Source organism: Heliangelus exortis, chromosome 17 (assembly GCF_036169615.1).
Source record: "Heliangelus exortis chromosome 17, bHelExo1.hap1, whole genome shotgun sequence".
Taxonomy (NCBI): domain Eukaryota; kingdom Metazoa; phylum Chordata; class Aves; order Apodiformes; family Trochilidae; genus Heliangelus; species Heliangelus exortis.
Genome location: NC_092438.1, coordinates 13036848 through 13049560, shown reverse-complemented (window position 1 = coordinate 13049560; position 12713 = coordinate 13036848). Strand labels below are relative to the sequence as shown.

General features: G+C 50.0%; 1 protein-coding gene across 14 annotated transcripts in view; it reads left to right on the top strand.

Annotated features, from left to right (window-relative positions):
• Positions 1 to 235: 235 nt before the first annotated feature.
• Positions 236 to 12713, top strand: part of UBN1 (ubinuclein 1) — a 25116-nt gene continuing 12638 nt past the window's right edge. For 5 of the 14 annotated variants that reach the window (XR_011729294.1, XR_011729293.1, XR_011729292.1 and 2 more), the window contains exons 1-12: positions 245 to 298; positions 869 to 1296; positions 2388 to 2474; positions 3326 to 3421; positions 4007 to 4141; positions 4556 to 4659; positions 5223 to 5661; positions 8397 to 8467; positions 9727 to 9856; positions 10121 to 10239; positions 10903 to 11031; positions 11864 to 12007. Coding sequence is in view for 9 of the 14 variants with exons in the window: in XM_071761045.1 (XP_071617146.1) it covers positions 1009 to 1296; positions 2388 to 2474; positions 3326 to 3421; positions 4007 to 4141; positions 4556 to 4659; positions 5223 to 5661; positions 8397 to 8467; positions 9727 to 9856; positions 10121 to 10239; positions 10903 to 11031; positions 11864 to 12007 (1742 nt within the window). In the remaining 5 variants the exon portion in view is untranslated. Of the gene's footprint in view, positions 299 to 868; positions 1297 to 2387; positions 2475 to 3325; positions 3422 to 4006; positions 4142 to 4555; positions 4660 to 5222; positions 5662 to 8396; positions 8468 to 9726; positions 9857 to 10120; positions 10240 to 10902; positions 11032 to 11863; positions 12008 to 12713 lie in introns of all 14 variants that reach the window. The other 9 variants (XM_071761045.1, XM_071761041.1, XM_071761044.1 and 6 more) reach the window with 5 other exon arrangements.

Sequence of the window (12713 nt, the reverse complement as noted above, 5' to 3'; positions counted from 1 at the left end):
TGCCCCTCAGTCCCCGCAGTGCCGGGAGCGGCTGAGGCTCAACCCGAGCCCCTCTCGCTCGCTCTCAGCCTCCCCCATTGCCGCGGCCGCGCAACGGCTGCCGGGAGGGGGCGTTACGGAGAGCGCTGATTGGTCCGTCCTTGTCACGTGAGCCGGGAGGGCCGTTAGGGAGCCGTTCCTGCCCGGCGTGACCGCGCTGGCGGTTCCGATTGGCTGCGGGGCGCGTGGCAGCGCCCCCCGCACGTGACGCGGAGCGGGGCTCGGAGGTGTCGGTGTCGGTGTCGGTGTCGGTGTCCCGGTGAGTGGGGGCGGCCGCTCCCTCCCCACACCCAGCCTCTCCCCCCCGCGCCCCGTCCCTTCCCGCCGCGACCTCCTCCCGGCCCGCGGCCTCCCGCGCACCGCCCCCTCGGCACTGGGACCCGCGTTCCTCAGCCCCGCGGGCCTCTGCTGCCTCGGTGCGGCCGGCCCCGGTCCCCCCCCTCAGCCCCGCCCGGTCTCCGCTCCCCTCGGCGTGGTTCAGCCGGCCCCTTGGCTCCCCTCAGCCCTGTCCCGCCGGGGCCGGGGTCGCTTTCCCCGGGACAGGGCTGTGCGGGCCTCCGTGCCGCGGGAGCTGCCGGGCGGAGCGCAACCCTGGCCCCGGGCGGTGCAGCCCCAGGCGGTGCGGTTCGGCCCAGGGCTGCGGGGCCGTTTCGCAGCCGGGCTGGCGGGGCGCTGGGTTTCCCTCCGGTTATGTTCCTTTCGTCTTCTGGGAGCGGAGCCCCGGGGGCTGAGGAGAGAGACCCGGGGGGTGGGCAGGGAGGACAACGTGGGGGGAACTTCTGCCTCCGGGACTGACTTTTCTCTCTTTCTTTTCCTTGGATGACTGCAGCAAGCGGTACCTGCACGGGCGTTTGGCATTCCCAAAGAAAATCTCCAAATCAGAGGAGTTGTTCCTCTTCCCACGTCCTGAGTTATCTTCAGCCTGTCAGTGAGAGCTGTGTGTGTGTGGCTGGGGCAGAGCTTTTGCTGATGCAATGGGAACCATGCCGTGACGACTGCTACAACGTGGCTGTAGCCATGACGGAGCCCCACAGGGTTTCGTTCACCACTCTCCAGGGTCCACTGAGCAGCAGCCTCTTGAAAAGATCTCGGAAGGACGATGCAGAGCACCCCCAGGACCCTGAACCAGCTGCAACAGCTGTTAGGATCACACTCACTCTCTTTGAGCCAGACCACAAACGTTGCCCAGAATTTTTCTACCCAGATCTTCTGAAGAGTTCTCGAGGGAAAGTAAAAGGGGGTTCTTCAGGAGACAAGGTAAGTGTCCCCTTGGCCTGTGGGCAACAATGCTCATTTAATTTAGAATTGCTTGGCCCAAAGGCTTACCTGATGCCTGGCATGCCAGTACCTCTGAGCATCTCTTTTCCAAAGAGCATCAGAAGCCAAGATGCTTCTGTGACACGTGGCTGGATCTCTCTGGGGACCTGGCTCTACTGGATGGACATATTTCTCTCTTGGTGCCTGGCCTCACTTCCTGTGAGCTGGCCATGGGGCTTCCAAGTGTTCCCAAGGGTTCTGTTTGCCTGTTGGAAGCTGTTTCTCAGGTCATGACACATGCAAATTCCTGCAGCTTCAGAGCTTTGTCTTGGGGGTGTTTTTCTGTGACAGGAAAGTTGATTGGATTCTGCTAATTGTTCCTGTTACTCTTCAGAACTGTTGAGCAGGCAGGGTATGGGTCCTGCTGACCTTTGTCTTTTGGTAGAATCAGAGGCAGGTGCAAAACTGCAGAGTAAAAGATTTCCTTCTTATCTCTAATCTAAATCAGCCCTCTTTTAGTTTAAAAACTCCTTGTCCTGTTGCTGCTAGGCCCTACTAAAATGTTCCCATCTTTCTCATCAGCCCCTTCAGGCATGGAAGGTCTCCCCAGCAGCCTTGTCCAGGCTGAACAACCCCAACTCTCTCAGCCTGGCTCCAGAGCAGAGCTGCTTCAGCCCTTGGAGCATCTCTGTGGCCTCCTCTGGACTCTCTCCCAACAGTTCTGTGCCCTTTTTTGTGCTGGGGACCCTAGAACTGGGCCCAGCAGGTCTCAACAGTGGAGCAGAGTGGGACAATCCCCTCTTCCACCCTGCTGGTGGTTTTTGGGATGCCAGCACACATTGCCAGCTCCTGTTGGCAGTGCCACTCAACTTGGTGTCACCTGCACACTTGCTGGGGCTGCACTTGATCCCCATCATCAATGTGGACATTGTTGCTGAAGATGCTGGATGGGGATGTAGCAAATGCTGTACTAAAGGGTGATTTGTTTGAGCTTCTGTCTGGATGCTCCAGTCATGAGGGGTTTGCTGCAGGGGGTTCTGGTGGCAGTGTGACAGGATTGCTTCTCATGGGTTTGTCTCTTCTTTCTGCAGAAGAAAGATCCCAGTGATCCCTTTAACGATGAGGAGAAGGAAAGGCATAAAGTGGAGGCTCTTGCTAGGAAGTTTGAAGAAAAATACGTATGTTTTTCCTCATTTCTATTACATTATCCTTTAAAATGTCTGATGCCCAGTAGTATTGGATGGTCTTTGTCTCTCATGTTCCCTGCAGTCCTTCAGTAGTGCTGGAAAATGCTGGTTTCTGTGTTCCTTTCCTGTCTCAAGCCTGTGGTTCCCAAAAATAGTTCAGATATGTTCTTAGATCAGCTGTCTGATTAAAGTGAATTATATCCTCGTTTGCACTGGCAAGTAACTTACTGTAATTTATTAAATTTAATTTCCTTAAGCAAAAAGTAATTTCTAGACCTTGCAGCTGGGGTACAGTGTGATCTGCTAAGTCTCTGACTATGGTGCTGGGCAGCATGGGAGGCACTGACCTGTCTGACCCCTTTCCTCACTGTTCTTCCATAGCTGGCACTAAAACTATGTTCTGTTTTATGTCTGGCTCATGAGTTGCTGTATTGTTTTGTGATAGGAATTTGACCTATGGATCATCCTAATATGTTGTGTGTGTGCTTGCTGCACGTAGAACTGGGTTTGTACTGACTGTACAGCAGCTGTGGAAGAGCAGTCCCTCTCTGCACTGGCAGAAATGTTTAAGAGGTGCAAACACAACTCAGTGTAAAGTCTGTGGGCAGAAAGTCAGGCTGGCTGGCAGGGCAGCCTTGTGTTTTGTTTGGCTGCTCTGGGTTTCTTCCCATATGACAAAGCCTAGGACTGGATTTAGTGTATTCTGAGATTACAGTCTGGGGTGAGAGCACTGGTTTTATTCTGTTTTCTATACTGGAGCCAGTGTCAGTGTCCTGCACTGGGGCCACCCCCATGGCTATTGGAAAAGAAGGTAAGAGTTCTGTCCCTCTGTTACTGTTTAGGGTGGCAAGAGACGTAGGAAAGACAGAATTCAGGACCTGATGGACATGGGGTATGGGTACGACGAGTCTGACTCCTTCATTGACAACTCAGAAGCAGTGAGTATGGGGCAGGTGTGAGGGGGGATTCAGGGCAGGTGTGAGGGGGGTTCAGGGCAGGTGTGAGGGGGGATTCAGGGCAGGTGTGAGATGGGGTTCAGGGCAGGTGTGAGATGGGGTTCAGGGCAGGTGTGAGTGAGAGGGTTCAGGGTGAATGTGAGGGGGAGTTCAGGGCAGGTGTGAGTGAGGGGTGTTCGGGGCAGGTGTGAGATGGGGTTCAGGGCAGGTGTGAGGGGGGTTTGGGGCAGGTGTGAGGGGGGTTTGGGGCAGGTGTGAGATGGGGTTCAGGGCAGGTGTGAGGGGGGGTTCAGGGCAGGTGTGAGATGGGGTTCAGGGCAGGTGTGAGGGGGGTTTGGGGCAGCTGAAGAACTCAGTTCAAGACTGAGCCTGCCCCTGGGAAGATGCGAGCTGGGGGCAAGGCAGGAGTGTGCCAGGGTGGGGAATGGGAGCTCCTGGGGTGAGCAGGTGTGTCCCCAGGCCCTCTCTGTGCAGGGGCAGCACAAGTCCTGCTCCATCCTGTTCTGCTGAGCTGCAGAATAAAGCCACAAAGCTCCCAGGGCCCAGAGGTAGTTCTGTTCTTTCCAGTACGATGAGCTCGTTCCGGCTTCTCTCACTACGAAGTACGGAGGGTTTTACATCAACTCAGGAACTCTGCAGTTTCGGCAGGCATCTGAATCTGAAGATGACTATGTTAAAGAGAAGAAAAAGAAGTGTCCCAAGGTCAGCAGGCTGCTTTTTTTTAGCTACTTCCTCTGTTAGAGCTTGGCAGATTTGCTGCATGAAAAGAATGACTCTGCTCGGAAGCTAGTGCTCCCCTTGGGTGCCATCCTGGTTGACATCTGTTGGTGACATCCCTGGTGTCACAGTGCTCAGGGGAGGCAGCTGAAAGGGACAATGGCCAGAGAGCACTTGGCATCTTGTCCCCTTTAGTGATGGGAGCATCTCAAGTGTGCTGGGGAATGTTGCAGATCAAATGTGCCAGATATGGTGACAGATGTCTGGGGTTTGGGTGAATGTGTCCAGTGGGGAAGGAGCTGTCCTGAGATCCTTGGAAGAGAGACCAAAGGGGCTGTGGAGGGGCAGGTAGCATTGTAGGAGAGGCTTTGATTGCTGCTTTGTTTTATCTCCCTCCAGAAGCGGAAGTTGAAAGATGGAGGTGAAAAACTGAAGAAGAAGAAAAAGGATGATTCTTACGACAAGGAAAAGAAATCCAAAAAGTCCAAGTTTCCAAAAACTGGGTAAGGAGGGGGAGAGAATGCTTGCTGCTCAACACCTTATGTCATTGGTTAGGATGCAGTAGGACCTGTTAACAGGAGTGTTTGAGGAAAGATGGGCAAAGAGAGCAGAAACATTGGTGTTTCTTGGAGCTCTGTTTAGACTCTTTAGCAGTGGGAGTTCCCACTGGTATTGGAGAACTTGAAGAGAAGGAAAAGGAATTTACTTGCTTGTTTTTAATAGGCATAAAGTGTTATGCTGCTGTCATGCTCACTGGCTCTTCCTACAGTTTCTCTGCACCAGTTGTTTGTGCATTTCCCAGTCTCCCTTGCTGGAATCATGCAGGTAGCTAAAAAAGAGCAGAGCCCAGTGGAGACACTCTGAGCTCCATCATGAGGAGGGACAGCCTTTGCTCCAGGCTGAACAAGCAGTGGGTCCTGAAGACCTTATGAGGCAGTAGTATGTTTTAGCTGGTGTAATTGGTTAAGGGGATTGGTGTTTATGGCCAATCTGTACTGGGATGAACTCTCCCTCTTCATCTCGTAGTTATTTCACTTCCATTTTCTCTTCTGTTCTTTGTTTACAGCTTTACAGCATTAAATGCAAGTAAGGAGAAGAAGAAGAAGAAATACTCTGGCACTCTCAGTGTTAAGGAGATGCTGAAGAAGTTTCAGAAGGAGAAGGATGCTCAGAAGAAAAAAGATGAAGAGCAGAAAGTGGCAACTCCTTCTCCAGCAGAACCTTCAGCCCCAAGGGAGACAGAGGCCATGCCTGACCCTTTGCTGTCACTCTTTGGCCACACCAGTGACACCGACCTGCTGCAGGCAGCCACAGCCATGGACTCCTTAACTGACCTAGACCTGGAGAGGCTCCTCAGTGAATCCCCAGATGGGAGCCCCTTTCCTGAGGTGGAGGATGGGAGTGATCCTGTTGGGATGGGCATTGAGCAGGATTTCAAGCACCCACCATCCCTCCCAGAAGGGCTGCCAGCCCCTTTGGAGAAACGCATCAAAGAACTGGCTCAGGTAGGAAAGGTCCTTGGGGCTTGGCTGTGTGGTGGCTGTAGGGGAAAAACAGCTCTGCTGGGTTTGTGTGGCTTCCCCCAGAGACAAAGCACACTCTGGTGGAGGAGTCTGGCAGTGCCACTTGGGATCTTTGTGTCACCTGGTTTCTCTGGTAGCCAAGTCACTTTCTTGAATACCTGGATGTCAGGTAGTGTCAAAACCCTGGGTCTTGTTATCTGCTGAATGTAACCCTCAGCATCCACCTGTCAGTGTGGTTTGTTTACCTTGTGGCAAAGAATGGACTCATGGAAGGGGTCATTTCCAAAGTCAGTTTATCATGAATTAATCTAAAATGAGACTGAAGGACAAATTCTACCCTAAGAGTTTTAATGTGCTGCGATGGGCAGGGGCTGTGAGGTCTGCTCTATGCAAATAAGTGCATGCAGCTGGAAAGCCTGACCTGTTGTGCAGTGTGAGAGGCATGAGAAGCCCTCTAGATGGGGCTTGAGGATTTGTTTGAACTGTTTCCCATGTCATGCCCAGGCAGATGCCTTCCCTGAAGCCTGGGTACAGTTTGTTGTCTCCCGTGCTGGAGCCACATCACTGGGCATTTGCTTTCTTTTACCATCTTTACCATCTTTCTTTTACCATCTTGAGTGTCAGGGAGTGGAATATATTGATTTCTAGAAGGGTGGCCCCATGTCTTCTACAGCACTAGCTGGACTCCTGTGGCACTCATCCACCTTCTTCAAAATGTGGTTCTGGAAAATGGAAGAGCTTTGGGTCCTGGACAGGGATCCCTTTCCTGGCCTGTCAGAGTGCTGCTGATTGCTGAGGGACTTCTCTGCTGTGAGGACTGGCACCATCAGCCTGTAAACAAGTGCTGGGATATTTTGCTGCTGCTAGTCTTGTTTTTAAGCTTTGATTTTAAGTTGTCAGCAGTGCTCTCAGGCCTCTGCTGTGGTGTATCTTCTGCCCTCTGGGCTGCATTTGTTTAGAGAACTTCTTAATAACTCCTGTTACTAGAGATAAACCTCTGCTCACAATAGCTGTGTTCTGCTGAGATATGTCAAGTGTGCATAGTGCTGGGGAGCAGACTGAGGAGAGGAATAAGTTGAACAAAATAGTCACAGCTGATAAAAATGAGTGGGCTCTTCATGGATGTTTCCATTTGCTGTTCCTCTGGTAGCAGAAAAACACTGGAGAGCAGCTGCTCCTGAGCTGCACCTTCCCAATCTTAGGGAAGCTTCTGTGATAACAAGTTAATTGTTATGCTGCAGCAAGATAGTGAAATAGCAAACTGCCCACAGATTTCCCTGCTGCTTTGTCTTGTTGCTGGACTGTAGATTTTAAGAAAATAAACCAAGGAGAAATACAAGATTTAAAGAATTGAAGCTACAAGGTCAGCTAGGATTTGGGGATGTGAAATGTGGCAGTTGAAGAGGTGGCATAGCTCTGTTCCAAAGCCAGGTCTCTTCCATCCCAGCAGGTGGGAGGCTCCCCTGGGTTAAAAGGAGCCTCCAGGCATTTCCTCTTCTGCTTGAACTGATTTGACTTTAACCTTTTCCTTCCTGAAAGAATTATCTTGTTGAGGATTCTCTTTAGCATTGAGCCTTTGCTTTGATATCAGCAGCTGTCTATCACCTGCTGCTGACAGAGGGGAATGTACACCTTCTGGGCATAAATTAATCACTTCCCAGCCTCACCCTTGGAGTTTTCAGCATCATTCCCTACTCTCCTGTCTCCTTTCCCATGCAAGCAATCCCTAACTTGATGTGGTGCCTTGTGGTGAATCCCAGTTTTGTTTACATCCCTGCTCAGAAGAGACTGAAAGCTCTTGGCAATTTTCTGTTATCTCATTTATCTCTTGGAATTATGTTCCTTCTGGACATATTTTCCATGGGTGTGATTTTTGGGCAGTGTTGTGTGTGCTGCAGTCAAAGCTCTTTTATTATTTTTTTTTTTTTTTTTTCCGTTTCCATGGTGTGGATTGGAAATAACATACTCCTTTTGGCTGCTGCTCTTTCTGTTGGTTTCTTGGCTAGATTAGACTAGAAAACCTGGTGATAAGAATCCCTGACCCTCAATAAACATAACTAGGATGATCTTTCCTATTCCAGGGACAAGCTCTGTGCTTATATTACTCAATCTGCTAGCTCTAATGTAAAGTTAAAACCATGCCCTAGAACTGTCTTTTCTCCCCACAGGAAGGGTGCCAAAAAAGTCAGTTGCCACCAAGCCATCTCCTTTGTCCCATTAAATGAAGAAATCTTCAGTGTGGTTGCTCCATTGCATTTGGCTCCAGTACATCTGGCTGGATGGGGCTTGGAGCAACCTGGTCTAGTGGGAGGTGTCCTGCCCATGGCAGGGGCTTGGGGCTAGATGATCTTTAAGGTCCTTTCCAACCCAAACCAGTCTGGTATTCTAGGATAGGAGATTTGATCTAGGATAGGAGTCTTGGGATAGGAGAATCCAGAACAGGAAGGTCTGTGGGCAGGACATGGTCAGACAGTTCACATGGCAGGGTTGGTCTTGAACTGAAGAAGAGGACACAATCTCTTTTTTTTTTTGTCAATCATGGCAGCTTTTAACCCACCTACAGCAGGCAGCTGGTGTGGAGTTCAGAGGAATAAAACCATGCCTTGTTTTACAGTCTTTCTGAAGTAGTTTAAAGAACACTTGATGGCTTGTGCCTCTTGGGACCTGTGTACTGCTGATAACTTATTTGCTGTAACAAATCACTTGTGTTGTTTCAGGCTGCCAGAGCTGCAGAGGGAGAAAGCAAACAGAGATTCTTCACTCAGGATATCAACAACATCATATTGGAGTAAGTGCCACCAGGAGAGTGGGAAAGGAGAGGACTAGGCAGAGCATTTTTGGTAATTTCAGGGACAGGTTTAGCAGGAGTTGTGGGGCTGTCCTTATATAGCTCTTCCATACCTAGGAGAGTAGGAGAGTCTCCTAGAAAATTACTTCCAGTTGAAATACAGTGTATAACTGAGGTAGGAGAACTTTGGAGGGGATGTATCCAGGCCTCCTGTTCTCAAGACAGTGCTTGATACCTGTGTACTTGTCCTGTGCTTGTATCTTGATACAAGAGCAGTAAATCCCTCCCTGTCAGAGGTGTCAGGCATGTTCCTTCCTGCATAGTGATGCACTCTATGGGATATTTTATAACTGGCATAAGGCTGCTGTGTTCAACTGGCAAACTGGAAGGGTTCCATTACTTCTCTGTGTTCTCCAGTTGCACAATTATTGAATGCCAGTGTTGCTTTGTGCAGCTGTTGATAATGGCTTCATTCTTCCTCAAGTGCCTGGAGAAGGCTGAGGAATGCACACAGCTCTGTGATCATCCCAGTGTAATAATACTCACACAGAGGCTCTAATTTCATCGAGGTTTATCAAGGCACTTGAGGGGAATTGCCAATGGGATGTTTGGGAGTCTCTCCCTCTTGTTTCAAGGGGTGATTACAACCTTTCAGCATTCCAGTGCTGACTGCACAAACAGTCCTCATCTGTTGTCCATCTAATAACTTTAATCACTTTCAGGAGATGGATTTAGATAGGTTTGTGTGACTTTGCTGTTGGACCAGTTAGGGAGTTGTACACTCTCTACTCACACTGAGAGCTGCCTTGGAAAGTAAGTGTCTTAAGTTGTATATAACTGTAGGTGGGTTTGGTACACACTTCCCTCTCTAACCTACTCACTGGGAAGTAAGTTCAAGCCCAGGGGATAAAGTTTGATTCTGTATGATCCTGAGTTAGACCCACACAGTATATGACATAAGCATACCTCTCACTTCATTATCTGATGCTCCTGCCCATCACCTGCCAGGAAGAACTGCAGCAGCCACAAGACTGCTGTCAACTGTTTGTTGCTTTTCAAGATACTCTGAAACTAGATTAAAAGTCTTAGTTAGGACACAGGCCTTGAGTGTGTCGATTCTCCAATGTAAAAACCTGTCCTGTGGTCTGGCTTGTATTTTGACCCTTTCTCCCTGCCTCTGGTGGCCCCAGAGTCCCAGTCATGTTGCTTGGAGCAGCCCTGCCAGGTCCCTGCTTCCACTGTGTTTGTTTTGTTTTCAGCATCGAGCTGCAGAGCCGGGAGCTGAACAGCCAGGTCCGCTCAGGGGTTTATGCCCACCTGGCTGCCTTCTTCCCCTGCAGTAAGGACACTCTGGTCAAACGAGCCCGGAGGCTTTATCTCTATGAGCAGGTGAGTAAATCTGGCACCACAGCCCTGTCACACCTGCCCAGCACCCCTGCTTTCCAGAGGGTGGGCAGTGGTTGTCTCCCTCCCGTGGTGGTGTCCTTCAGCAAGAAGGGTTCAGGCATCCCATCTGGTGGGGTGGGTTCAGAAGGGGAGGAGTCTCAACATGTCAGATTGGGTTGTGTGGGACCTGAGACTGTTGAGAACAGTTGTTCTCAATCTTGTTGTTGTTGACTGTTGTTCTCAATCTCTGTTGGATTGTTTCTCTAGGGTGGCCGATTGAGGGAACCTCTGCAGAAGCTAAAGGAAGCCATTGGAAGGGCCATGCCAGAGCAGATGGCCAAGTACCAGGAGGAATGTCAAGCTCACACTCAGGCCAAGTTTTCCAAGTAAGCTCCTTGTGTGCATATTAGACATCAGCAGCTCTTCTCAGCAGCTCCCTGGAACCTGTTGGCTGCTCTTGCAAAGTTTACCACCTGCTTTTTTTCTGTAGTTAAACTTTGCTGACAGGCATTCATTGGCCCAAATGTGCTTTCTGTGTGCTTTCTGTGTCCTGTCACTGGCAATCATAGAACGTGTCAAGTTGGAAGGTATCCATCAGGATCATCAAGTCCAACTCCTATTCCTGTGTAGGGCACCCCCAGGATCACACCATATGCCAGAGAGCATCATCCAAATGCTTCCTGAATTCATACAGGCTTGGTGCTGTGACCACTTCTCTGGGGAGCTTCTTCCAGTTGTGATGTAGTTGGCAATGCCAGCTAAAGCAGCCTTGATGGGATCAGGACGTGGCTGAAGTGTTTTAGTGCTGTGTGGTGTGTGTTTGGGAACATGGCAGCCTAAGAGCAGGAGGCTGGAGAAGTCCCATGGCCTCTGTTAGACAGCAGTGAGAGATTTCTCATCCTCAGGCAGGTAGCTCAGCTTTTGCACCCTTAGCAAATGGTTTAGGCCCTTCCACATTGACTGCTGAGACCAGTGTTGTTCAGAGATACTTATTCCTGTCTCTGAATCTCAGGACAGTGACTTCCACATCACCTCTGTCTCTGTTTTAGGATGCTAGAAGAGGAAAAGGACAAAGACCAACGAGATCGAGTTTGTTCTGATGAGGAGGAGGATGAAGAAAAGGGAGGGAAGCGTGGCACGGGACCACGAAAGAAATTTCAGTGGAATGATGAAATCAGGTTTGCATAATTTAGATATTAAGTGAAGCTGTGAGTTTTCTTATTCTCTGCAGTGGAAGTGAAGCATTTTGGTATTTGTATCTTGTTTTCAGAGCAGCACTGAGCATCTGTAGTAAGAGGCACCTTGGAGGTTTGTGGCAAACTGTGCTGTTCATGGAAGTCACTATTTACTAAATCCCCCCCTTCTATGAAATGCAAAATAAAGCTGATTTCAGGCACAGGCCAACTGTGAGAGAAGCACTGAGAAGCCTCTGTGCAGAGGCCAGGAAAGAGGAACAGATCTTTGGGAAAGAAGAAATTCAGCAGAATTGCTGAAATCCTCCAGCTGAGACTCTGAACCAGATGTGATTCAGGTTGAAGCTCATGGACTTTGCTGCCCCTGGCACCCAGGGTGTGACAAAGAACAGTGAAGGGAGAAAGGGGACAGTGACAGAGGATAAACCTAGAGTCAGTCCTGCTTCTTCTGATCTGATTCTGTAACAAATTGGGGTGCTGCTTGGTTTAGAACAAAGCACAGCTGCACTTTCTGCTTGCAGCACACAGGTCTGCAGAGAAGCTCAGTTCTGCAGGTGTTGATGCCACCTGTATCTCTGGCACTGGTTTAATCCCCTCTCTGTTCCAGGAGGTTACAGTGGGAAGGGGGAACAAGGCTTTTCTCCCCTGGTGCATGGATGTAGTGCCTTTCCCTTCCTCTTTCTTGTGGAGGCAGAGCAGGGTTGGTTTTATAAGCAAGGTGTGCTGCAGAGCTTGGATAAACCTGGATAAAGAGAATTTCCTCCACCTGGGAACAGTGAATCTCCGTAACTGTATTTGAAATCTTCCTGTTCTTCAGGGAGCTGCTTTGCCACTTGGTGAAGATTAAGTTGGATGGTTATGACCTTGACAAGAATAAGGCTCAGTCTCTAGAGGACTATGTGAAGACCTTCCTAGATGGAGAGGTGAAGCCCCTTTGGCCAAAAGGCTGGATGCAGGCGAGGTGAGCAAGCATCAAGTTGTACTCCAGGAATTCCTTGTCCTCAGGGACCTTGGAAGGTCATTAGTCCTACCACTGCCCAAAGACTGGCTTGGTTCCAAGCTAGATCAGAGTGCTCAGGGCCTGGTTCTGTGAAGTTTTGGGAATCTCCAAGAATGGAGGTGACCACAGCATCTTTGGGCCATTATTCTGGTAGTTAATCACTCTTCATTGACTCTTTTCTCCTTCTTTCTAATCAGATTTCCCCCTGCTTCACTGAACTGAATATTCCCTCTTCTTACTTTTTTGCTGTGCATCTTTGAGAAATGTCTGGCTCCATCTTTGTGGCTTCCTACCCCACCCACTCTTCAGGCAGTGGAAGACTGCCATTAGCTCCCTCCTCAGCCTTCTCATTTTCCAGGCTAATCAAACCCCAGTTTCCTCCACCTCTCCTGGGAGTCATGTGTCCCTGTTCCACAGCCATCACAGTGGCTTTGGACTGTCTCCAGTTTGTCACCATCTCTCTTGCATTGCGGGGTCCCTGGAGCTGGATGCAGTGTCCAGATGTTACCTCACAAGTACCAAATGGTGGGAAATCAGCCTTGAACTGCTGGCTGTGTTCATGCTAGCACCTGCCAGTACCTAGGGAGCTCTCAGCAGTGGCTCATGTTCAACTTGTCCACCAGGACCCCAGGTCCTTGTCTGTGCTGTCCATTGGCACCCAGACCAC